At 56.4% G+C, this 25,778-nt stretch overlaps 1 protein-coding gene across 15 annotated transcripts in view; it reads left to right on the forward strand.

The window, feature by feature from the left end:
* Window positions 1-25,778, forward strand: part of DLG3 (discs large MAGUK scaffold protein 3) — a 78,417-nt gene that overhangs the window by 45,000 nt on the left and 7,639 nt on the right. For 6 of the 15 annotated variants that reach the window (XM_015626495.1, XM_015626496.1, XM_015626499.1 and 3 more), the window contains 13 exons: window positions 2,944-2,994; window positions 6,027-6,151; window positions 6,594-6,763; window positions 7,136-7,272; window positions 7,581-7,725; window positions 7,869-8,028; window positions 11,480-11,636; window positions 12,015-12,117; window positions 17,667-17,781; window positions 21,320-21,496; window positions 22,147-22,222; window positions 22,802-22,901; window positions 25,671-25,712. In XM_015626495.1, coding sequence (XP_015481981.1) covers window positions 2,944-2,994; window positions 6,027-6,151; window positions 6,594-6,763; window positions 7,136-7,272; window positions 7,581-7,725; window positions 7,869-8,028; window positions 11,480-11,636; window positions 12,015-12,117; window positions 17,667-17,781; window positions 21,320-21,496; window positions 22,147-22,222; window positions 22,802-22,901; window positions 25,671-25,712 — 1,558 coding nt within the window. Of the gene's footprint in view, window positions 1-2,943; window positions 2,995-6,026; window positions 6,152-6,593; window positions 6,764-7,135; window positions 7,273-7,580; window positions 7,726-7,868; window positions 8,029-11,479; window positions 11,637-12,014; window positions 12,118-12,503; window positions 12,566-12,631; window positions 12,656-17,042; window positions 17,144-17,666; window positions 17,782-21,319; window positions 21,497-22,146; window positions 22,223-22,801; window positions 22,902-24,604; window positions 24,651-25,670; window positions 25,713-25,778 lie in introns of those variants that run through there. The other 9 variants (XM_015626500.1, XM_015626505.3, XM_015626506.3 and 6 more) reach the window with 6 other exon arrangements.

Genomic DNA, 25,778 nt, shown 5'->3' on the forward strand with positions numbered 1-25,778 from the left:
CTGAGGGAGGCCGTGCTGAGGATGGCTGTACTGAGGGAGGCCGTGCTGAGGATGGCTGTGCTGAGGGTGGCCGTGCTGAGGATGGCTGTGCTGAGGGTGGCTGTGCTGAGGATGGCTGTACTGAGGGAGGCTGTGTGAGGGAGGCTGTGTGAGGGAGGCCGTGCTGAGGGAGGCCGTGCTGAGGATGGCTGTGCTGAGGATGGCTGTGCTGAGGATGGCTGTACTGAGGGAGGCCGTGCTGAGGATGGCCATGCTGAGGATGGCTGTGCTGCTCTGAGAGTTGCATTGGCCAGCAAGCCAGCTGCACTTAGCATTAGTCAATATGGGAAGATGAGAAGAGAAAAGGTGGCTCATGCCGGAGGGGGAAGCTGTGGCAAGGGAAGCAGTGCCCCTCTGCCCACAGGAGCACAGCACAGGGCGGCACTGTGGCCGAAGGTGGCACTGACCATGTGTCCCGGACCCTCTGAGGCTGTCAGGGATCCTGCTGTGGGTTCATCCCACAAGTTGTGGTACTTTCCTGCTGCAAGATCCTCCTGTAAGAGCTGGCCAAAGCCCTCCCCAATGTGCTGGCAGGATCTGAGCATCCTACTATTGGAGTATCTGGATGTCCCAACCTTGAACTGTCCCCTGAAATCACCCTGAATCCCCTGATGCTGAGGCACCAGGCACAGGGTGCATCTAAGAAGGGACAACACCCTCAGCCTGCCTTCCCTGGAGCCTCATTCTCTTCTCTTTGCCCAACCTCATCCTTGAAGCACAGTATAGGGTGTGGGATTGCTTTGGCCTCCCAGGGCAGGGGATGACCGTGTGTGGGTCACAGGTGCCACAGCCCTATCCCAAATCCTGTCCTGCAGAACTGCTTCTCTGCCTGGGCCCCTGATTGTTGCTGCTTAGAAAAACTCCTGTTTCTTCTTTCTACCTATCAATAGAGCCTCGCGTTGCCTCACTGGGTTTTCTTCTGTGGTGTCAGATGATGGCTTTAGCATAAAAAATGGTTGCTGTCCCCTCCAGGGAATGACCCAACTCTCTGGGAGTGTGGAGGATGGCAGGGCTGTGCCTCTGCAGGAGCAGATAGCAAGGAGCTAGGAAAGCAGGACACAGCCACATGTTGGTGCTTCATGAGAACTGTGTCCAAACAAAGGCATGCCAGCTCCAGTTTGGGATACAGAGCATATACAGGAAGTGGCTCCATATGATCTATGACCCATCACTTAATGGTGGATGTAAAATCCAGATGAGGAACCCTGAACATTGTCCATAGGCCACAGGCAGAGGCAGGACTGCCAAGTAAGAGAGGTGTTCGTGGCAGGGTTCCAATGTCTCTGCCTTGTCATTCAGAACTACCCATGTCCCATCCCTTGTTTCTAAGAATGACTCAAATTATGAGGTTGAGTTCAGTCCCCTCCAAAATAAATGTGAGTCAACAGTGTGCCCTAGTAGCCAAAAAGGCTACTTTGGCTACTACCCCAACCTTGGCATGGGGTGCAGCAGGGACAACATCACCTGAGAGAAAATGGAGGGATTGTCTGGCTCTGCTCCGACTGGGGCAGCCTCACCTCAAGTCCTAGGGCCACAATAAAAGGATATAAAGCTATTAGAGAGCATCCAAAGGAGGCTACAAAGGTAGTGAAGGATCTAGAGGAGACCATATGAAAAAGGGTGAGGTGACTTGGCTTATTGAGTCTGGAGAGGAGGAGATTGAAGACAGACCTCCCCACAGTCTGCACCTTCCTTGTGAGGGGAATCAGAGGAGCGGTCACTGTTCTCTTCTCTCAGGTGCTCAGTGACAGGATCTGAGGGAAGGGCATAAAGCTGTCCCAGGGGAGGTTTCGGTTGGACATTAGGACAAGGATTTTCACACAGAGGGTGGTGGGGCACTGAACAGGCACCCCAGGGATTGGTCATGGCCCCAAGGCTGCCAGAGCTCAAGGGGCATTTGGATAACACCCTGAGGCATATGGTGGGATTGCTGGGGGGTCTGTGCAGGGCCAGGAGTTGGATTCCATGACCCTTTGGGTTCCCTTCCAACTCAGTTTTCTTTGAAACTGTTGCTGTTAAGTGTTGGGTGTTTCAGTAGCCAATTGCATTGCAAATTTTGCGAAATTTTAGACCTTGGCAGCTGTTCCTGGCCTGATCCTGATGATCTGGAGTGAAACTGCTGCATTTTCCCTGTGCATTGTTGATTGTGAGGAAAATGGATATTTTTTTTTTTTTTTGAGTCTACATTTACCATTTTACAGCCTACAATTGCATCCCTTTTTGTTTCTATTCATTATGTTTCCAAGAACTCTACTTTGATACATTGGGTATGAGAGACTTTTAGCGTGGGGATCAGTGTGGTGTACAGCACTGAGACAAGCTACACCATTTTTGTACATAAGAGCACCACAATGTTTTCACCTCTTACTGTGCCCCACTCTCTCACACCTTGTTTCCTTTGCACCCAACTAACTTCATATAATAAATTATTCTGAATTTCCTGTTAATACAGTCATGCTATGAAAAGATTTAAAAAATATAAGCTGCTAAAGGTGTTTATTATGTTATTATGTACAGACATTTTTTCCCTTTAAATGGTCCGACCCCCTCTCTTCCCTTCCTCAAGCAGTGAATTCCTGAGGTTAATTATATGCTGCGTAACAAAGGTGTTATTTCTTTTTGTGCCTTCGGTTGTGTTCCTTTTCATGGCTGGAGAAATGAGCTGGGAGAATAAAGGCTTTGCACAGAAGTGCATTAAAGTCAGTGGGCTTTGGCTCATGCCCAGAGAGAAAAGCAGCACATGGTTTAATTCCTAGGCAAGGCCAAGCAGTTGCATTTAAGGTTTTTTTTCAGCCATGATGGTGCAGCTTTAGGTTGGATTCTTCATGTTCAGCTATCAGAGAGGAAAAACAAATTCCCCCAGGACCAGCACAGAGTCGTAACATGCTGTCTCCCTCTCTCCAGATGAATGGCAGTGATGGGATGTTCAAATATGAAGAGATCGTCTTGGAAAGGGTAAGTATTCCTTACTCACCCACCAGCAGCCTCCTCCCACTCTCCCACCCCCCGGCACTGCTGGCCCCCCACGCATCCCTGCACAGCTGATGGGGGGAGGTTGGTTGGTCTCTGCTCCTCGCTCTCTCTGGAGGCTTTCACAGGTGTTGCACCTGTTTTGCCGGCCTGGCTCCCACCAGGGTGGGCTTGCTGCTCTCCTCTCCCCCTGCACACCCCTCCAGAAGGGAGGGAGGAGGGCTTCTCCCTTGCCTCCTTCATTCACACCCTCACCCCCACAAACCCATCGGTGCAGAGCATGGGGGCAGGCTCTTTGTCATTGCCTTTGTCAGAAAACAGAGGTGTGGGGGGCTCAGCTTGTGCAGACACAGGTGGGTGTACCCACAGCTGGGCACAGGGACCAAAGCCACCCCGCCACCAGGCTCCCTGTCACTCTAGGGCACAAAGCCTTGTGATGCTAGGCTGCAAGAGCAGGCTATTCAGTAAAACAAACCACAATGGAGGAAGTTCCTGCTCAAGCCTTTTCTTTGTTGGCAACACAGAGGTGATGGCATGCACCACACCAGCCATGGCTAGAATTAGCTGCCCCCATCTATGGGGTTTATCCAGGGGCAAGCCAGCACCACAGAGGGCACAAAGGGCTTGTTGCCCAGGAAGCAGCAGTGGAGGAGGGATGGAGAGGGAGCGGGAAAAGTTGGCCCAGGGTTTACTCCGTGAGACAGGCACAGCCCTGCTGGCTGGGAATGGCTGTGGTGGGAGGCTGCCCGCGGCTCTCCACAGCACACCTTGCCTCCCCCTCACTGCCGTGCCAGGCGGCTCAGCCTCACCGCGTGGCCGGCATTGCAGGGGAAGACGCATCGCTCATTATTCTGTTCCTCTCTGCCTTTAGTCATCTCCCTCCTTCCCTTGGCTCTGCATCACAGAGGTGGGTGGACGGAAGGTTATCTGGGGCTGTCGCCTCACCCACCGCTTCCCCAGCGTGCCTGACAAAACCAGCCCAGGGGTTCCTTCCTTTCTGGGCTAAGTGCTTCTTGCTCCAGGCCCAAGTCACAGGAAAAAGCCTTGTTTCAGGGATTCAGGGCGTCCCTTGTCCTCAGCCCATAGTGGGAACAGGGAAAGAGCTGGCAGGACTACACAGAGAGGCAACTCATTGATGCCTCAATTTCAAAGCCCCAAGCAGCAATTCATTCTCTGACAGCAAGAAACCATGAGGGAATCTCCAGGCTTAGCAGCCTGGGCTAGCATGGACCATACCCAGGTCCTTCCCCTTCACCTGGTCCCTGGTGGGATCCAGCAATCCTGTCTTAATGCAGGAGAAGAACCCTGGTTCCTGCAGGTGAGGCTGTCCCCTTGCTCAGGTGTTTGGCTTCCAGAACTTACTTCAGTGTATCTCAAAATCACTGCTCAGTCGCTGTTATTAATCTTTGTCTTTGTTGTAAAGACAAGCGTAAATGCAACAGCATTTTGGAGGCAATAATAACAGAAACACAGTCTGGAGAGGGTCATGGCTTTGTGTTTATCCACCATATACGTGTCCACAGCAGGAGCTGCCCTGTCATCAACCCTGATGTCTAAAAAAAAGCATAAGAAATCCCTTGAGGTTTATCAAAATAAAAATTAACACCTCCCAGATACTTTCCAGATTTTGTAGCTAACCAAGGACCTCCCACAGACAAATGCCCAGAGATCATTTTACAATCTCATCTGCCTTGCTGAAGCCAGGCTTGGTCTCTGTGACAGTAAGGAGCTTTTTTGAGCTAAGCACAGGGAAATCAGAGCTCAGGACAGAGGAAAGAGAGCAGCCTCAGACCCTTTACCATTGAATGCCTCCATGTCACATGCTAGCCAAATCCCAGCTGGACAGGGAACATCCGGGAGGGCTGCACAGTGGCAGGCATTGGTGGCTTCTGCTGCTATGTCAGCAGCATCATGAAGCCAGCTCTGCATTGCTGCAGGAGCTGATACTGGGGCAAAATTGCTGGTGAAAAGTGCAAGCCCCAGCTGTTGGTGCTAAATTATCATGGGGAGATGGAGTTCCAGTGTGGCACTCTCAGCCACAGGTCCCCTGGGAGAGCAGAGAACCCCCTCATCTCCCACTGAGCACTGGGGCCAAGGGCAGCCAGGAGAGCTTGGCCTGAGCCCACTCGTGTGCAAGAGAGGCAGGCACAATAGTATGTGACTAAGTGTCAGCTCTTCCACATGAGGAAACAAGGCAAGAAGCCATCTGATTTTCAAGGCAGAGCAAAAAAGGCAGGAATTGTCCACTTGCATCAAGCATGGATCTGGAAGCAGTGCCTGTGAGTGTGTCACTAATGAGGATCCTGCAAGTGGGAGACGCAGCACAGGGCCACAGCCACTCAATCCTGAGATGCTGGGGGAATGGCCTGGAGATGAGCTGTGGTTCCTGCATTCTCCCCAGGCATAATTCAGCAGGAGAAGCTCAAGTGATGCTCCAAGCATGTCTGTGAGGAAAACGTGACAGAACTGGAAAGCCCACTCCATCCTGATAGCCACCTCCACCCAAACCTGTAAATTTCGCCATCAGCGTTGCTGGTTCCCAGCTTGGCTCTGGGCCAGGGCCACATCTCAGAGTGCAGAGGGGCAGGAGTGGGATGCTGGTGACTGGCACAATCCCCGCTGGTCTGTGCAGGCTGCGGCATTGGTGTCTCCTCCTGGGGAGCAACCAGCAAGGGGAGGTTTTCTCCGCCAAGGACCACCTCCTCTTCCCCCAGCTCCCCGCCTGCCTTAGTCTCTCCGTGGAGACGCGGTGGTGAGGGAGGTCCTCGGCGGCTCCCACTCTCCCACTCCATCTGTTCAGTGCTCCACGCTGCTGCGCCGAGCGCTCAGCGGAGGAACACCAGCCTCTCCTCTGGCCAGCATCCCTCTGCCCCCTGAGCCGGGCTCCCCGGGGTGTGATAGATGCTGTAAGGGCTCCTGCGCCCCAGGCAGTCCCATGGCTGGGGGGAACCATTTAAGGAGGGCTGGCAGCAAGCAGCTGCCTATGGGGGAAAGATGCAGCATTTGATTTCCCACAGGGTAACTCCGGCCTCGGCTTCAGCATAGCAGGCGGCATCGACAACCCCCACGTTCCAGATGACCCGGGTATCTTCATCACCAAGATCATCCCCGGGGGAGCAGCAGCCATGGATGGCCGTTTAGGGTGAGTACAGGGCTGGGGGAGCAGCCGGGCTGTCACCCAGGATCTCTGCATGGACCCTCTAGGCCATAACCCCCTTTTCCTGACATGGTCTGTGGCCTCCGTATGTCTCTTTCCCACAGCCAGATCCCCTCAGGACAGACAGGTCCACCATCTCTGGTGACCAGCCTCCTGTCTGTAGCCACCCATCCTCCCCTCCCTGTATCAGGCTCCTGCTCCCATCCATCCCGCTACAGCCCAGGGCAGGGATCCATCCTTCTTTCTCATCTCCCATCTCCATCAGAGTTGCACTATAGGGACCAGTTCCCCTCTCCCCTGCTCCCCCTACTTTGGGAGGAAACCCTTTCTCACTCCAGCAGGGCATGATCTGGCCAGCTTGAGCAAATCTCATTTGTGTGGCTGGAGGAGGGTGGCAGGGATGCTCAGGGCCATCCTGTGCCCACAGGGTGAACGACTGCGTGCTGCGGGTGAACGACGTGGACGTCTCTGAGGTTGTGCACAGCAAAGCTGTGGAGGCCCTGAAGGAAGCAGGCCCCGTGGTGCGGCTTGTGGTGCGCCGCCGGCAGCCCCCGCCAGAGACCATCATGGAGGTTAACCTGATGAAGGGCCCCAAAGGTGAACCCCTCACTCTGCTCACTTGGCCAGGGTGCCCCCCTGCCCCACAGGACAGTGTGGGGTGACCCCTTGGTGTGAGATGTCACGAGATGCGGGGCAGCCTCATGGGGGATGAGGGATGCGAGGTGGCACTGCCACAGCACAGGATGCTGCAGGGTGGCCCAGCAGTGTGGGATGCTGTGGGGCACAGGGTATGGGACAGACCCACAGTGCTGTGCATGGTAGCCAGGCTAGCCCCAGGCAGCAGTGGGGTGTCCCGTTGCCTGCTGAGTTTGGGCAGGGTGTGAAGCTCACTGAGGTACAGGGGCTGTGGTGCCAGCCCAGGACTCTGTCTATCTGTCTGTCCCTCACCTGCATTCTCACCCTCCTCAGGCCTGGGGTTCAGCATTGCAGGGGGCATCGGGAACCAGCACATCCCTGGGGACAACAGCATCTACATCACCAAGATCATCGAGGGAGGTGCTGCCCAAAAGGACGGGCGCCTGCAGATCGGGGACCGGCTGCTTGCGGTAAGCCCCATGGCCACAGCCAACTGTGAGGTGAAGCTGAACCGGTTCCACTGTGATGCAGTGTTAATCCTGAATCCCAGCACCATCCTATCAGCAGCTTCACTCCTCTTCCCTGGAGCTCCTGCTGGGATTTTGCTGTGGCAGGGCAGGCACAGTAATGGCTGCAGGCAGGAGGCCAAACCCAAGGCAATGGGACCGTGCCTCTGAAGCTACTGTGGCACCTCCCTGATGGAAAAACACTCCTGCAGGGCTGCACTGGTCCCTGCCCTCTTGCTCAGCCGTGTCACCCAGCCCTTTCCCTCTGGCAGGTGAATAACACAAACCTGCAGGACGTGCGGCACGAGGAGGCAGTGGCCGCCCTGAAGAACACCTCTGACATGGTGTACCTGAAAGTGGCCAAGCCTGGCAACATCCACCTCAACGACATGTACGCGCCTCCCGACTACGCCAGCAGTACGTATGCCGCTGGCCACTGGCTGGGCACGCGGGGCTGTGGGGCACCCGGGCGTGTTGGGGTGGGGAGCAGGGCAGGGCCCATCTCCATGTCCTCATTGTGTACAGATTTCTGCTCCTGATGACCTTCTCCTCCCCTGCAGCCTTCTCAGCCTTGGCTGACAACCACATAAGCCATAACTCCAGTCTGGGCTACCTGGGCAGCGTTGAGAACAAGCCTGCCTATCCCATCCCTCCCCAGGTGACTCCGTCCCGGTACTCACCCATCCCTCGGCACATGATCGGAGATGATGACTTCACCAGGTAAGCGCCAGGCATGAGCATTCTTATCATGATCCTTCTCATTCCCTCACTTTTCCCTCTGTGGTGGCTTGACGTCATCCCCACTGCCAGTTCAGAGCCTCGAAAGGCCATTTGTAGATGCATGGTGCAATGCTTGAGGTCCCCATAATGAGCTCTGTGCTCACCCCCCTGAGACCAACCCTGCTGTGTCAATTTCTGGCTTGCTGCATTCACTCCCTCTCCATTCCCTCTCCTGCCCTTTCACAAGCCTTACACGACTGCATTTCAGCTTCATTCTCTTGCTGATTTTACAATACCTGGAATACAAGGTGTTCCCTGCCCTTATGGTGCCATCCAGCAGTGTGACAGGCTCCTGGGATGGAGGTGTGGCAGGGGTGAAGGGCCAGGGGGAACACAGCCTTGCAAACAAGTGGGGCCCCTCCCACACTCCCTGAGACTGGCAGCCCAGACCACCTGCACTCATGTGCAATTTCAGTGACTGCCAGCCCCTGGCCTGAGAGCCTCCTGTCCAGCTCTGGCACAGCCCTCTTTGGCCCAGTAGAATCCTTTATGCTGCATGAACAGGTTTGTTTCCTGAAGCCAGGAAATAAAGAGGAGCACAAAGAAAACATTTCTCTGAGCCTAAATGCGGTATAAAACTTCTCCAAAGCTTCAAGATGAGGGTGGAAGAGCTGTAAAATTCTGCTCTACTAGCTGATTCTTACAGCTTACCCTCTTCTTGTCACAGTCGTGGGGCCAGTGCTCTGAATGTGCTATCCCCACGGCCAGGACTGTAGGGCTTAGGCTGATTTCTAAAGACCAACACTCAACTTAGGCTTAGGACTGGCTCTGCTGTTTGGAACAAGATTGCAGGCTCCTTTTGAGAGTGTCTACAGTGGAAGATGCTTTGTCCAGGATTCTCCCATTCTGGAGGTTAGTGGTGGATGCTGGAGTGGGAGACCCTGACTTGCCATCTGCAAGTCTTGTCAGGCCTGACATCCTCCTGGAGAGTGTCTGCACTCATCTTTGTCACTTTTCTCATTTCTTGGTGCTCAGCCACAGCCAGGTGTCTCTGCATGCCATTACTTGTGCAGTACTACCTTCCACACGCACCCCAACTCTCCCACTGGACTCGGGACCATTGATGCCAGCTCTAGAGCCTGTTTCTGGCACTGCATCCTCACCAGGTGTAGCAACTTCTGTGCTGTTGGGGCACTGGGGGGTGATGCCACAGGCAGGAGCAGTGCTGTCTGCCATTACAGTGTCCCACAGAAGGGACTGAGTCCCAGTATTTGGAAAACACACCAGACACCCTGGTCCTACCAGGGTGTTCCTTCTCACAAGTGCCAGCATTCCCATTTGTGACTAGAGAGCAGAAAGAGCAACCCAGCTTAGGCTGGCCACAGCCATTGGCAATGGCACAGTGAGAGCTCAGTGGTGGCTTGGCAGCGGCACAGTGATGGCTCTGCAGTGGCTCAGCAGTGGCTTGGCAGTGGTATGGTCAGGGTTTCCAGTGGCTCAGCAGTGGCTTGGCAGTGGCAGTGGCTCAGCAATGGCTCAGCAGTGGCCCTGGTGCAGCACGTGCTGGTGGCCACTAGAGGATGGTGCTGCCTTGTGGAGGGCCCCACTACAGACACTGGGCACCACTGGGTCCCTGTGCCCAGACACAGTCCCTTGCTACCCAACAGATCCACAGCCTGCAGTGGGCTCAGCACTTCCCTCATACTGCCCAGGACAGTGCTGAAAGCCTTGTATGCATTGCTGACCCCCCAGAACAGTGTCATCGCTGCAGGTCTGTTGGCACCAAGATGGTGCACTAGGACCAGTGTGGTCCAAATGCAACTTACTGGTGTGGGGAAGGGCAGCAGCTTGCCCTGAAAAAAAAACTGTCTCCCATAAGGCTCTTGGCAGCCATTCCTTAGGGAAAGCAGAGGTCCAGTATCCAGCCTCTCCCCCTCCCATGGGCACAAGTGCTGCTTAGATGGGGATGTGGTTCCAGTGACCCTCATGTTCTGCAGCACCTAGAGCCGGGAGCCAAAGAATCTGCTTTTCAGTGAGCTCCACCACTGCAACCAAGACCCAGCACAGCCCCACAGGATCCCCTCAGCTGTTCTGTGCCGAGGTCCCGGTGTTAACACTGCAAAATTCAGCATGGGATCTGCCTGGAGGATCTGTGTCATGCCTCCTGTGACGAGGATGGAAGCCAAGAGTCATGACTGAGACCTGTGATGTACCTGTCCGGGGCTTCATTACTTCTCCTCATTTTTGTAGGGTCTTTTTACCTTCCACCAAACTGTCTGGTCCTCACAGGTGCTGAGGATGCTTCCCCTACACTGAGTTGAGGTTGTGCTTCCTGCATGCTGCTTGGGCAGCAGCAAAACCGAAGGGGCAGAGCAAGTTCATCTCCTGGTTGGAGGCAGAGTTTGCAGACCCAGAAACCTGACCTATTTCTTCCCCTGAGAGAACTCTAGCCCTAGGCACAGTTTTGCTGCAGAGGGACTGAGGGCTGCAGCCCTCCCTGCCCCTCACAATTACCCGTAAGCCAAGCACTGGTAACATCTTGAGGACTTGGGGTTGAGCATCTTTTGACTGAGCATTCCCATGGTTTTCCTGATGTCCTGGTTCTGGTGTGTTCCAGCCCCCCCACCCCACCCCAGTGCCCCAGGGTCCTCTTAGCACAAGTCTGCCAACATTTTAGGGTGCCCTCACTCAGTGCCATGCCTGGGCTCCAGCATCTCTCCAAACACAGCCCAGAGATTTCCCTCTGACACCTGGCAGGTGAGTGTTTGATCAGGCTGCTGAGCTCAATGTCAGGCCTTTGGTCCTTGTGGTACCTGAGGAAGTGCCCAGGATCCAGCCACAGCAGATGCATTGATGGTCTCCAGTTGGCTGACAATCACCATCAGCCTGTGCCAATTGTCTGGCATCATTTATTCCTTTTCAATGCAGATCTTGATCCAGGAGCTGCCGTTGTTCCATCACATTGTTTCTTTCTCCCAGACAATTGACACAGGAGTTTTGCAATGCCAGGCCATCTTCCTGCTTATGCCTGCCTATTGTTTGAGCTGTGATAGAATTAAGTCATGAAAAAATTTAGGACTTCTGTTGAGCTGTGCAGGGTCTGTGGCATTGGAGGGGTGCATGGGGTTGTAGGCACACTTGCTATGCTGTGGAGGGGCTTGATTCCACTCTCCTGGCTCATGGCATCAGATGCCACCATGCAGTTCAGTGTTCCTGTGTATCATTTCACGGTGGATGCTCTGTCTCTGTCCATGCTGTGTCTCATGTCACACTGCCTGCCATCTCTTCTGGTTTATCAGTCTCCACAGTGCTGAGGGCTGAGTCACACCAGGCTGCACTCGGATGACTCCAGCTCCACCAATGTGCCACAAACCCTGAGCACAGAAAAGCCTGTCACCAGCTTTGCTGCTCCTCACCCTGATGTCTCCCTGTCCCTAATATGTCTTACCAGGGAGCCCCGGAAAATCATCCTGCACAAAGGCTCTACCGGCCTGGGCTTCAACATTGTTGGAGGGGAAGATGGCGAGGGGATCTTTGTGTCCTTCATCCTGGCTGGAGGCCCTGCTGACCTCAGTGGGGAGCTGCGGAGGGGAGACCGTATCCTTTCGGTGAGTTGGTGGGGCACTCGCTGCCCCTTCATGGCCTCCCATAGTCCCTGGTGGGCACGTGTCCCCTGTCACCCGAAGCACAGATCTGTGGCATTCATCCCAGGTGCCGGTGTGTTGACACGGCCGCGGGGTGCCTGCGGTGGGGCTCTGGTGCTTGGGCTGGCCGGGGGCTGGTACTGGGTGTGCCGCTACTGGGAGTGCCAGTACCAGGCGTGGTACTGGGGTTGCAGCGGCAGTGACGAGGCTCTGAGAGTGTGGGTACCGTGAGTACCGTGGGTAGCGGTACAGACGCGGAGCAGCGGGGCCGAGGCGCGGGGCAGACCCCCTCAATCGGTCCCCGCATGGGTCTGGTTCAGCGGAGCCGTTCTGTCCTGGCAGGTGAACGGCGTGAACCTTCGCAACGCCACCCACGAGCAGGCGGCGGCGGCGCTGAAGCGGGCGGGGCAGACGGTGACCATCATCGCGCAGTACCGGCCCGAAGGTACCGCCACGAGCGACCGCGACCGGGACCGGGACCGAGGAGGGCGGGGCACGCCCATGGGAGGAGTGGTTATGCAGATACCGAGTGTTAATACATCGCGCAGTACCGGCCCGAAGGTACCGCCACGAGCGACCGCGACCGGGACCGGGACCGAGGAGGGCGGGGCACGCCCATGGGAGGAGTGGTTATGCAGATACCGAGTGTTAATATTCAGATGAAGTGGGTGTGGATATGCAGATGAGGGGCGGGGCGGTAGCTGGCGCGCGGGGAAAGAGGCCAGGGCGAGGGGCTGCGGTCGAGGCGCCGCCGGGGGCGTGGCCCGGGGGCGGGGCGGGAGCCGATTGGCCGACGCCGGGAGGGGGCGGGGCCGCGGCGTCCCGCCGGCCGTGCCTGCGCGGCTTTGTGTGCGGGCCGGGCGGGTGCGGGGCCGCGGCCGCCCCGCCTGCAGGTGAGCGCCCACCGCTGCACGGACAGCCCGGCCGCGACCCCACCGGCATCGGGGCCGCGGCGGGGCTCGACGGGACGGGGTCATCTTCGGGTGAGGGGGAAGAGCTCTGCTTGCCGGAGGGCGTCGCCGCGAGGCCCGGCTCCGTGGGGTCCCGCGGGCCTTGCTGGAGAGACCCCGTGGTTGGGAGAGTTCAGGGGTCCTGCAGGGCGACCACGGTGCGGGCGGGGCTGGAACCGGGGCGTCGCTGCGGAGTTTGGGCTCGTCCCCACCTCTGAGCATCCCACCTGCGGCACCACCCCGAGCCTTTCTTTATCGCTGGGTTCCGATTCCCTCGGCAGCGGCGGGGGCTGGTGGTCCCGCCAGGGGTAGCGGGAAGGGAGCGGGCAGCTGCCCGCAGAAAGCTTCCCTGGGCGGTAGCGCTGGAGCGTGGCCCGTGGGCTGGGAGGGCGAGCGCTGGGAGGGTGCCCCGCCAGCCATCGAGGGGCCGCGGCTGATCCCGGGGCCGTGCCCAGAGCGGCACCGTGCACGTGCTGGGATGCAGCCGTTCCAGTCCACTGGAAAAGGTGTCCCTCCTGGGCCCACTGGCTTTCTCCACCAGCTGTTCTTGTCCTCTCCAAGGTGGCCGATGTCCCACCCTAAGCATGTCCTTCGTCTTGTTCCTCTGTGGCGTTGCTGGGCAATGTCCTGCTGGTCCCGGTCTCTACTATTCCTCCATCCTGTGGCAGAGGCCATTGGGGCGCCGAGTCATTGGTGCTGCTCAGGGCTGTGCTGTGGGTGTGGGGTTTGTTTGTTTTGGCTTTTTTTTTTCTTTCTTTCCAGGAAGCGCTTAATGTTCTTGTATTTCTGGCTCCCTTTGCCACTTGAGATTTGGCAAAGACACCAACTAAGAGTGGTTCTTAAATGTCAAACTGGACAAGATGTTTTGAAACCCCCTTAGACCAAGGCGGAAATGTCAATGTGTTGTAGCTGGTGATTTACCATGTCTGTGATGGTTCCTGGCACGTGTGGGCAGCAGCACCCAGCACAGGAGCTGCAACCATCCCGGGAGGCAGCGTTGTGGCTGTGGAGTACAGGCTGTTGTATCCTGGAAGTTGCCCTCAGTGCTACAGAGGCTTGAAGGGCTGGGAGTCAAGGGGAAAGATCTCTCTGGTGTGAGCCCCCAGTGTGGGTGAGGCTGGACCCACTCAATGGGCCATGTACTCTCAAGTGTTTGTCTTTTCTATGTTTGTCATGTGGAAGGAGCAGGAGAGCTGGATTGTAGGATGGCTGAAGGAGGAGATGCTGGTGGAAAGGGGATTTGAGAAGTTCTTCCTGCTAGCAGAGGCGGTGGATGGCACCTGTCTCTCGTACCTGAGCATGGGCAGGGCTTGCCTTGGGGTGCTGGATGAGCACAGCTTGCTCTGTGTCTGACCTTGCTGGGGCTCCATGGAGGCAGAGAGGCTGCTTGTGCAAGTCTCAGGGGATGAGGAGCCCTCCCTGTTTTGTCCTACCAGAAGCTAGGAGGTAAAAGAAGCAAAGACCAGACCAAGAAATGTTAGAAAGAGGAGCTGCTGTCCTGCCTTTCTTCTTAACACCAGCACCTTTGACCACTGCTGCCTGCTGTCAAGGAGGGGGGGAGTGATGGTTCCTTGGAATTTTTTTGAGATCCATTCCCTCTGAGCACTTCTTCCCCTGACCTTTGCCTGCTGCTGTCACCAGCGCTTGGATTTGGCAATTCCACCTCCTCACACCTCATGCAACAAAGCTTTGACATTCCCCACCTGAAAATACAAAAAGTCACATTATGGCCTTTCTCTGAGCCGGCCTGTTCAAAGGGAAGTTCCAGGGCTGTGCAAAGAGTCATAAAAGCTTCTGAGCTTTCCCTATGGCTGTGCTTTCTTCTGCTTTCCTATGCCTGTGGAGGGAAGTGTCTGTGCAGAGGGAAGGTGTCTGGGGTCAGGGTGCTAAAGTACCTGGCTGAAGCTGTCAGTAGTTTTTGCAAGTGGCTGGGCTGAAACCTGTGACAGAGCATTTCTGGGCCCTGCTGATGGCCCAGGCAGGAGTGTTTGGATACAGGGCTTTATGTGTACTCAGTAGTTGAGTTTCCAGTGTAGCTCCCATCTCTGCCAACGCCTTCTCCTTTGTGCTGTGTCCTGGTGCCCAGATGCAGACCCATGGCTTTGTTGGCTCTGCTGGGCATGTTTGCTGGTGTGTCACACACATGTGCTGGTTCTGGGATCCTTGGGGCAGGCAGGTGATCCCTGCCTGTTGATAGTGGTCTACAGCGTGCGCACACTCAGGGATTCCACTCCCAGCATGGAGCTCGCCCCAGGGGACAGAATCAGGCCCAGCTCTAGGAACACCCACACCCTGGAAAGGGAGAAGCAGTGGGAGGGTACAATGGTGTTTTTATCGAGCTGCTGAGTGAGAAGAGCAAACATCCTGGCACAAGGCGCAGCGCCACGACGGCACTCACAGCAAGAGGTGCCGGCTCACCTGTTACATACTTTTCAGTCTTGATAAACATGTCCTGAACGTGTTGAACACTGTGGGGATCAGCCCTAGCTCACCTCCCTGCTGCATCCTGGGCAAGCTTCCTGGGAGGGTGTCAGCTGCACAGGAGATCTTATGAGGGTCAAGGTGCAGAGCTGAGGTGGCCCTAAGTTAGGGAGCAAAGGCAGGAGCACTCCTTGCTGGGGATGATCTGCTGGTAATTGTCTCAGGCTGTTCTAATGTGCAGTTAAAAGGGTGCCCGTGGCACCTGGGAGTACCCTGTGCTCAGTCCTGGGGTAACCTTGCCTCCTCTGCTCTGGGAGAGAGGCAGTGGGTTTGCTTTGGGGCTGGCTGCTCCTCCACTCTGTGCCTTCCCACAGCTGGAGCAAATGTGCATTGGTGGCTCCTTGGAAGACCCTTCCTAGGGCAGGACTGTTTGCTTTCTGGAGGTTAAAGCCACAGCAGACCCTGTGTCCTTCAGTTTGCCACAGCCAGCCTGGTTTGTGCTTCTTGTCATGTCATTGGGTTTCTCCTACCCTTCCAAGCAGTGTGGCCACTCCAGCAAAACTAGGGAAGTCCCTTTCCATGGAGTGCCCCAGCTGAAATTGGGGCATTTGAGAACTTTGCCCTTGGGCTGCAAGCAGGGGTATGCATATGCCATTTCTGGCAGGGCAGTGGCACCCACAAGTTGCCCTTCCAGCATCCCCACCCTGATGCTAGGGGTGGAGAAATCTCCTTCTGCCCTATGTTTGCTGTCCAGTCCCAGGTAGTGTATCCTCCACGTTTGTGGAGAAGAGTGCTGTAGGAGGAATGTGAGTCTATGTAGCAGGAGCAGTGGTCCCCTCTGTGTGGGGTGTGCAGGGAATCTGTGCCCCCAGCAGGGTTTGCAATGACCTGGCTGGAAACAAGGGTCCTAGTGGTGCTTTTTGGATGAAACAGCCCTTCAGTACCAAAGAATGTTTAAGAAGAAGCTGTACCTGCTTCTGACAGATGCTTCTCTAGATCTCAAGAGCTTATGGGTATTCCAGGGCAGAATGAGCTGTGTGGGGCAAGAGATGTGCAGTGGGATGAAGCTCACTTCCCCCTGCTGAGATCTCTGTAAAACACTGGTGCTGCTTTGGTGCCAGAATTCAGTTTTCTTGTAAAATAAGCATTGTCCATGCCTTGGTGCACCTGTGTTTCCCTCTGCCAGCAGGAAGGCAGGTGAGGCAGTGGGTGCCCCTTGGCATGGGACAGTCAGGGGTCCTCATGGTCTCCACATTAAGCAACTGGCCCTGCCTGGTGTTGCAGCAACTCTGGGTGTTGCATGGCAGGAGAAGGGGCTTAGCATGGAGTTTCTGTGTGTCACTTGGCAGTTTTTGTGTGTATTGCCTTTTTTTTCCGGTCGTTTAAGTAAAAATGTATCTTTGGCAACTGGGTGTAGCTGGGGGATACCCGGACTGTAGTGCAGCAAATGCTGAGCTGCAGCTGCATCGTCCCATACCCCAACCCTGTTTTTATCTGCACTGACAGTCCATGGGAGGGAGACTGGCTCCCAAACAAAGCCCACAGAGCATTTCTGAGCAGTGTTGCTTCTCCTGCCATGTGATGTGGCTCCACAAGCACAGCACAGCTGTGGCTCTGCTCTGCAGTGAGCACTTGCCTCCACAGCTCAGCTGCTGTGTTCCCCATCCCAGAATTGAAACCCAAGCCACGTCTAAAACACTGACTCTTGTCCACTTGTTGTGGATAAGACTTTCTAGGCAAGTCTTACAGCACAGGTGAGCCTCGTCCTCTCTCACCTGTAACTGCAGGACACTGTGCCCAAGGGACAAAATCAAGGGTATGAGGTGAGATCTGGCATTGTGGGCTGTGGCACTGCCAGCAGCTTTCCTGGAGCCACAGTTGCACTTTCCTCATTCAGCCCTGGGTAGGAAGGCCTGGTGCCTCCACCCTCTGTGTGTCAGCCTGACCTTTACACCCGGCTGAAGGTCGGGCTGGCGCAGCAGCAGGTGCTGGGGTGGCGGCTGCTCCTGCCCAGCTGCCTGACAGGAAGGTGCTGGTGTCTTCTGGAGGGTTCCCCAGCTCTTCCTGCACATCTCTGCTGCTGGAATGTAGAAGCAAAAGGTGAATTCCTCCTCCCTGCTCCTCTTCCAAGGGCAGGGACTTTGTGTTTTGCCTCCCTTTCCCCATTCCTGCTGAGGAGGTCTTTGCTGCCAGCAAAGCGGTAGCTGGGGGCTCCCCCAATGGCTGTGGTCATGTCTCACTGCTCCAGCTGGTGGGCAGGGGTCTCCTGGAGGGGCTCTCGTTCTCTCTGCGTGTTTTGAACTGCTCTGTAGGTCAGCAGCTTGCCAAGTCTTGCCCAGCCATTCCCTCGTGGAGCTGCAGCTCAGCAGCTGTGGAGGTCACAGCAGCCCTTGCCTGGGCTGTTCTTGGGAAGTTGTGGTGGGGTTGGGAGCAGCTGGAACCCTGCCTACTCTGGAGGCCTAGCTGGACTCCTGCAGAATTCTGCAACCCCTTTATCTTTGCCCTCCCTTGTGTGTGGGGACAGACAGGCTCGTGGGCGAGGTGCCTTGTGGACAGGCCTGGCTGGGCGTGGGGATCAGCCCGGGGGCAGCTGTGCCTGCACTGACCAACCCTGTCCCCACAGAGTACAGCCGCTTTGAGTCCAAGATCCACGACCTGCGGGAGCAGATGATGAACAGCAGCATGAGCTCCGGCTCCGGCTCGCTCCGGACAAGCGAGAAGAGATCGCTCTATGTCCGGTAAGGCTCCGCTGCTCCCGGGATGGGCACATCCCCACGGCATGGGGTGCGGGGGGGGCTGCGGTTCAGCCTGGGCTGTGTGGTGCCTCCGAGGACAGTGTGGCGGGGGCCAGGGGAGGGCTGTGGATGCATCGCACAGCCTGGAGGGTGCAGCAGGGAGACCAGGGCTTTTGCCCTGGCTTGTCAAGGCTAGGTGCTTGAATGCCTCTCTCAAGGACTTCTCCAGTTTGGGAGGCAGTGGTCTCTACAGAGCCTGGGTGGCTGCTGGCCAGCCCAACACACTGAGGACCACTGGAACACAGGGAAATGGTGGGCATCCAGCCTTGCTTCTGCCACAGGCAGCTTGTGGCAGCTTTCCGGGCACTCTCCTTGAACCAGCTAACAGGCTTCTCCTTGTCTCCTCCTGCTGTTCCTGTGGCAGGATCTGGCTGGATGGGAGATGAGCTCTTAGGAGGATTATTGCTCTGAGCCCTCAAAGCACTTTTGGTCTGGAGCCAGGTGCAGAACAGACAGGCATGGGTTAAACAGCCATGCAGCTCAAACTGCTGCAAGTCCTGTGTGGACAGGACAACCCCTGCCTGCCTCCTGTCACCTCCTGCCTGCCACAGCACTAGTGGAATGAGAGCTAATGGGTAATTTTAACTTGGAAATTAAAATAATCCTGTAAATCCTCACCCTCCACAGCCTGTTGCACGTGAGGCTGGCCAGGAGCAAGGGATACTTCTTATCCTTCCCTGTGAGAAGGGTGGCAAGGGCCGATGCTGCATGAGCGTCAGCCTGCATCTCTCACTGCATGGCTGCTCCATGCAGAGGGACTTCAGGCCTGATGGAAATGTTGCAAGCCCAGCATGGCAGGAGGGAAGAGCTGGAGCTCTGGGCTCCTGCAGTTCACACCTTCCCACAAGTCTCTGCAGGCATCTTGCATCTCAGGGCTTCCTAGGGGTGTGCAACAAGCTGGGTGCAGTGTTGAATAAACATCATCTTGTTAGTCCTGCCCTCACTCCCCTGCTGTCCTGTGGACACCCTCATGTGTGGAGGAGGGTCTAGGCTGAGTCCAGCTTGAGTTGAGTCTGTTCTCTGCCTGGAAAGGTGCTCATGTATCAAAGTATCCCTCTGAACCAGGGAGCTCCCTGTTGCCTCCACGCTACTACTAGCATTTCTTAATTCTTGGTGCATCCCCCCATGGGGCTTTGGAGGCCTCCACAGCACTGTGTCCCCCTCACACATACCCAGGTGGAGCTGGGCTGTGCCTCAATGAGAGGGTGATCCCAGGGGAGAGCTTTTTCCCAGTGTGGCCCTTCACAGCACTCTGCTCAACACACACCCTGCAAACATGCTTGAAAGAACTGCTGGGTGCCCAGGCTGCCCCAGCCCTTCTGGGCGGGGTAGTTTCAAGCACAGTTTACCCGAAACCAGCTGAGCTGCTGCGCTGTGGACAGGACATCAATTACAGGACTTGCTACCCAACTGCTTGAGTCAGCCCTGCGCGGCTGCATTGCATCCTGTGTGCTGTTGAAGGGCTGGAGCTGGGCACCCAAGTGCCTGCTGGAGCTGATTTGGGGGTGCTGGAGCCAACTTGGGGGAGCTGGAGTTTCATGCAGCAAAGGCAGAGGCAAGGCAGGTTCACGTCCTGCCTGTCACCTCCCTGCACTGCCGCAGGGCAAAGTCTGCCAGCACTGGGGCCGTGCCGGGTGGGGATGGAGGTCAGGCAGGCATTGTGCCTGGGCACCAGGAGGAAGCCATGGGAGTCCTTGGTACTGCTTCCCTGCCCTCCAGCCAGACCATCTGCTCTCCTGGCTGTGAGTGCTGTGAGCTGGCCTGGGGACAGAGCTGAGCTGCCATCTGACCCTGTGCACCCAGAGGAGGACCAAGGCATGGTGTGTCCTGCATGCCAGCACAGCCAGGGGCCGCTCTCCTGGAGCATCGTGCCTTGGGGTAGCCAGTGCCCCGTGTGCTGCCTTCATAGGTGTCCTGCCCATGCAGAGATCTCGCTGGGCCTGTCCTGGGATGCTGGTGGCTGCTGCCGGAGGAGCATGGGCCCTGCACTGCACTGCAGGGCAGAGTGCGTGGAGTGGGCAGGGCTTCTCACAGCCTGCCTGGCTGTGGGAACCGGCCTGACCAGTTCCCCAGGGCCTTGGCCAGCAGCACTGACCTCACAGCGGCCTGACAGCCGACATGCAGCCTTATCTTTTGGCCTGGAGCTGCCTGCAAGGCTTGATTACCTCTGGCCAAAGCACCCGTTGGTGCTCTGCTGCCAGCTCCAGCCACACTGCCCTGTGGAGGGAACGAGCACAAGAGCTGCCCCAGCCCTGAGCAAGCTGGGCAAGGAGAACAGATCTAGTGGCTGAACATATCTGGATGCATAGGGCAGTTTTGGTCTTGTTCCAAAGAGCTCTCCCCATGGGGCAGCCCTTCTTCTTCCCATTCAAGACCCAGCCCCAGGTGCCCTGAAAGGTTTCATAGCCCAGCACTTCCCTGGCAGAAGTGCTGTGCAAGCTCTGCTGCTCCACAGGGACATGCCACATGATCCCTCAGCCCTTCCACTTACAGTGTGCTTTTAGACCCCTTTTGGAGTCCCCGCAGTGGAACCTTCCTGCTTGAAGTTTTATTAGGGCCAGGATTAAACCAGCAGCAAGCCAGTGTTTGCAGTGCCTGGGCTCATGCTGGGCTGGGGACCAGTGGGGCCAGTGTCCCAGGAGCAAATACGGAGGTTGTGCTGCCAGTACTTTTAGTGACTCTTCCCTTTCTTTGTCTTTTTTCAAGCTGATGCATCAAAGCAGACACAGTTTGTGTGATCTGACATCAGTAGAATGAGTTGCAGGTGAAGCCACTGAGAGCAGCTGATGGGTACAGGCTGCAGTGCTGTGTATCCTGTACATGTGTGGGAAAAGTATTAGTGCTCCTCGAGTGAAAAAACCAAATCTTTTCTATAGCTGGTTAGTTTGGTTTTGAAAATAATTTTAAACTAAATAGACTGTTCTCACAGGAGGTGTTTAGGGGTGTAAAAAGGATCAGGTGTGGAAGCAGATACATATACTCTTGAGATGCATTCCTCATTCACAGCCTCTGTATGTAAATAAAGGCTGTGCTCAATGCCTTGGTGGTCTGGTGGTCTCTGCCTGTGCAACCACCCACCAGCAGTGGGATCTGATGTTCCCCATCCCATTCCTTGGCCCCGCAGCCACAGAGGGATGGTGGGGAGCAGCCCTCCTGCAGGCTGCTGCAGTGGGCCTGGCCTGCTCACTAACCACAGACATGTCCAATGCATCTATGGCTCGTCTGCATCCTGCAGCTGAGCTCAGTAGTGAGTTCTCTCAGTCCAGCACGGGTGTTGCTGCATTGCACTCTTCAGGGCTTGTGCTGAGCCTGCCAGCCAAGGGATGTGCTGGTGGCTGGCAGCACTGCTCACCTTGGCAGGGGTTGGATTTAAACTTTTTAAGGTGTGAAGGTGACAGTGCCCCAGGAGGTTGGCAGTGCTGCTGCCCTCACTGCCTGGCCATGCTCAGAGAAGGCATCGCTCCTCTCTGCTCCTCCACAGAGCCCTGTTTGACTATGACCGGACCCGGGACAGTTGCTTGCCCAGCCAGGGGCTCAGTTTCTCCTACGGGGATATCCTGCACGTCATCAATGCCTCTGATGACGAGTGGTGGCAAGCCAGGCTCGTCACACCCCACGGCGAGAGCGAGCAGATTGGGGTCATCCCCAGCAAGAAGAGGTGAGTGTCCATCAGCAGGAGCTGTCACACTTGGTGACCCCAGGATTTCCATGAGCTCTGCAAGCCCTGCAGCTCTCAGGGCTCTGCTCAGGCTCAGGTTAGGATCTCCTTGTTTCCCCAGCCCACCTGCCAAGGGCACCTTGGTTGCAAGCTGGGTCTATGTGCAAGTCTCCCTAGGCAGGTATTCACCAAAGCTGGGTGAGACTCCAGGTGAGGATGGGAGTGCTCAGCCCCCTCTGTGGTCCCAGTGGGGATGGGAAGTTGGTGTTAGCCAGTCTTGGTCTCCATGTGAGAGCAGAGTCACAGCAGCAAGGGCTGCTCCTTGTGTCCTCTGTCATGCTGCCCAGCTCTGTAGCCAGGTCTGTGAGGTGGGAAGTCACAGAGAGCAAAGGAGCTGGCTGCTCCTCTCAGGTTAGCAAAGCCAACCTTGAGTCTGTTTCCTTGTTGGGGAAGGCTGGCTTGCCTCCTCTCCTGCTCCTATAGACACTGGCCTGGGCCAGGCCCTGGGCAGGCAGTTCCACATCTGAGCCTCCTTGGGAAGGAGCTTCCATTTGCCAATGGGGCCACCACCGCTGGAGCTGCCTGAGGAGCCACGTGGGCAGCGTGGACAGCACATGGATGGTGCTAGTGACTCTTTCTCTCCTGATCAGGGTGGAAAAGAAGGAGAGAGCACGGTTGAAAACAGTGAAGTTCCACGCCAGGACTGGCATGATTGAGTCTAACAGGGTAAGTGCTGATCTGGGGCTCAGTGGGGCACCTGGAACTGGTAACTAGGAGGATGAGTCCCAGCAGCAAAAACTTCTTGTGGGGCAGCTCAACAATCCCAAGGCAAAGAGCTGTGTGACTGGACCTCCCCCAGGCCCACATCTGCTTGGCACAAACCCTCCATGAATATGCAGTGATTGAGCAGAGGAGCCCAGGATGGTGTGAAAGTACTGGGGAAGGACCCGTTTGGAGTGATGGGGTGGCAGAGCCCATGGCTTGGAGCTGCCTGCAGGCAACTGGTGAAGGTAGCTGCCTTCATACCTCAAGAGCAGTGCCTAACATGCCAACAAGCAAGGAGGAACAGCCTGGCTACCCCTGCAGAGCTGCTGACTGCCCCATCAGCTTCCCAGCATCCCTACCACATGTTTTTCTCCATGCTTAATTTTTTTCCTGCATTACAGTTCTCATGTAATCTCCATGATTTCATTTGAGGGTGACTGCCCTGACACAGCTCCTCATTGTCTCTCCATTTTAATTTTCCCCACATGTGTTAAACACCATTGTTTTTTCTGTCCTCCCTTCCATCTCCATGTTCTTCAGTCGATCAAAACGAAACGTAAAAAGAGTTTTCGCCTCTCTCGAAAGTTTCCATTTTACAAGAGCAAAGAGAACCTGGCCCAGGAGAGCAGCGGACAGGAACGTAAGTAGCAGCTGGCCAGAGAGGGCAAACCTGTACCCCTCAGGTTCCCTGCCCTGAGGGAAGAGATTCAGCACATTTCCATAGCCAGGGGTCCTGGCACCTGCCTGTATTCAGGTCTGTGCTCCAGAGTTGTGCCAGCAGCTAGGGAAAAACTGGAGCTTGAAATGAAAGCAACAGCTGCAGTCTGGCACTCTCTTCCTTTCTCTCATGTTCAATGTCTTCATCTTTTCATCCAACTTTACACCCACCCAACTCCCTGCTCTGCCTTGCCCTGCTGTCCCGCCTTTGCTGCAGGCTCTGCTTCCTCCCTCTGCCTCCTTCCCTCCAAGTGAGGGGCTGGCTGCCTCCTGCAGAGCTTCTCCTGTCCCTCTCAGGGCTCAGAGCCTGGGGAGGTCCCAGCTCCATCTTCCCTAGAAGTGACTTGCAGCTTCACATTCCCACTGCAGAGCTCTGCCAGTGGATTAAGCCCTGTGGACACAGGGAAGCCATGACCCTGCTGCCCACTTACGACTGAGGCACATCTTTGGTAGCTGGCTACAGATGTTGTGGGTCCACAGCTCTCACCACCCTGTGACTCCCAGTCAGGGCATTTATCTCATTGCCCTGAATCCTGATGTGGGCAGCACTGGAGCTGCTCACCAAACCCAGCCCCTCATCCAAGCGGTGAACTGCATCCACTCCATGGGCAAGCATCCAGGCTGGCAGTGCCCACTCCTCTGGAAAGGGGTGGTGGACAAGGCAGGGCTGTGTCTGTGCCCCAGTGCCAGCACAGCAAACATATCCCCTCCATCTGGGGCTGTCTTGGGTGTCATACAGAGGCAGGAGGATGCTGCTGGGCTACTCCAAGGGCTCCCTGCATCCCTCTGCTGCCAGGATCCCTCTGACAGGCTGCCGCCAGCTTCTGGTGATTTTAGCGGACAGCACGAGCCTCTGGCCTGTGCTGAAGGTTGTCTGTGTGTCTGCCTGTCTCTAGTAGTGCCTGGACATGGCTGGGCTCCAGTGAGATCCGTGCTGAAGCTGGGGGCTTACTTTTGGCTGCCCTGTAGTGAGATGACACAGCATGAGGATGTGACAGGCCACTCTCTCTACCTGCCTGTGTCACAGCACACAGCCAGCTCCCTCCCTGTGCTCTGCCACTGTCCATCCCAGCTTGCAGTAGCAGGGGGTCTCTGCCTCACGTTTCCACAGCCTGTGCAAGCATTGTGGTGTGGGGCAGCTGACACACACAGGTGGGAAAAATGCACCCTCCTGCCACATGTTATAGGACTGTGTGATGTGCCTGGCCCCAGAGTGGCCATTCTGTGCCGGGGAGGCACAGAGCCGCTGTGCCCTGCCAGCACACTCCACGAGGAGAAACACTTCGGCCCCTGTGCCAGCAGCTCAGGGCTGCAACTGCTTGGTGCCAGCCAATGCTGCTGTGGCTGCCCTGCCCTCCCCAGACCCAGTGTGTCCCAGGGGGCTCTTTGGCAGAGAGGATGAGCTTGGGGGGAGGAGGGGGTCCAGCCGCACAAGGCAAGATGTTGGCAGTGGGCTGATGGTATCAGCTCTGAAAATATTTAACCTCACTTGCAGTTGCAGCTCTGGGCCGTTCTGCACTCCTGTCACTAATGCTGGTCTGGCTCTGTCTCCCCCATCCCTCTGATTCCCCTTTCCTGCACTGTCTTCTCCCCCCCTCTCCCTCTTCTTGCTGTCTGTGAAATCAGGACTTCCCTGGGTTAAGTGACGATTATTATGGAGCAAAGAACCTGAGTAAGTTGAATTCCGATGTGCATTGTTCTGTTTCTGTGGCTGGCGGTGCCGGGGGATGGCTGGGTTCTGGCCGGGGCAGCTGTGCTTCCCTGGGTGCGGGGCAGGAGGAGCCCTGGGCACTGCTCCGCTGACAGGGACCCCCCTGTGCTGCTGGAGCCTGCGGGGCTCAAGGTGCTGCTGCTGCACATGGGATGGGGGAGCTTGTGCAGGGGTGTTGGCCATGCCCTAAGTGCCTGCTGCTCCTCCTCATCCTCTTCTTTCTGCTCCTATCCTCTGGGTTGGTTGTTGCTTTCACACCTGGAGCCACTGCCCAGGTGTGGGTGGGAAGTGGCCTTGATGGGCCTGCTCTGAATGGGGTGGGTGACAACATTCTGAGGTGGTCCCACCTTTCTCTGGGTTACCACTTATGCAGAACTGCAGAATGATGACAGGATCCCCGTGGTCTTCTCAGCTGGGGCAGGAGTTCCCTGCCAAGATCCGCACCCCCCAACCTTGCAGGCAGCGGCCAGCAAGCCTCTGAGGGGTGGTCGCAGCACTAGGATCAGCCTGAGCAAGCAAAGCCCCAAACTCTGTCCCATTCTGTCAGTGTCTTGTCTCTGTGCGTCCCAGCCCCGTCCCCAGAAGTAGGCTCCCCATCCCTGTCCCAGCACAGCCGTGCCCTCCCCTGCCCGCTGTGTGCATGCTGCACCTGCTCTCCTGCCAGCCTTCTCTTCCCTGTGCACTTCACCTTCTCTCGGCCTGGGAAGCTCAGTGCCTTCACATCTGCCAGGCAGGCCCTCCTGGCCTCCCTGTCTTCTCCTGGAAGCATCCCCCTGCATGTCCCCGAGTTCCCAGCAAAGGGTGAAAGATGCCGCCCTTGCCCATGTGGCACAGACTCGTCCCAGTGGGTGCTGGGCTGCAGGTTTTTCGGGAGGCTGGTGCTGTCCTGCCCTCGATCAGTAGTGCTGGGTGACAGCCAGGGTGCCCCCGTGCCTCCCGCCCATGCTCCTTCTCAAGGGGATCTCTCTGGTTGCTTTGCAGAGGGCGTGACATCAAACACCAGTGACAGCGAGAGCAGTTCCAGTAAGTGTGTGTCCACCTGCTCTCCCGCCCCATGTACGTGTGTGTGTCCCTGTATGAATGTGCATG

Source organism: Parus major, chromosome 4A, assembly GCF_001522545.3.
Source record: "Parus major isolate Abel chromosome 4A, Parus_major1.1, whole genome shotgun sequence".
In the NCBI taxonomy this organism is placed as follows: Eukaryota; Metazoa; Chordata; class Aves; order Passeriformes; family Paridae; genus Parus; species Parus major.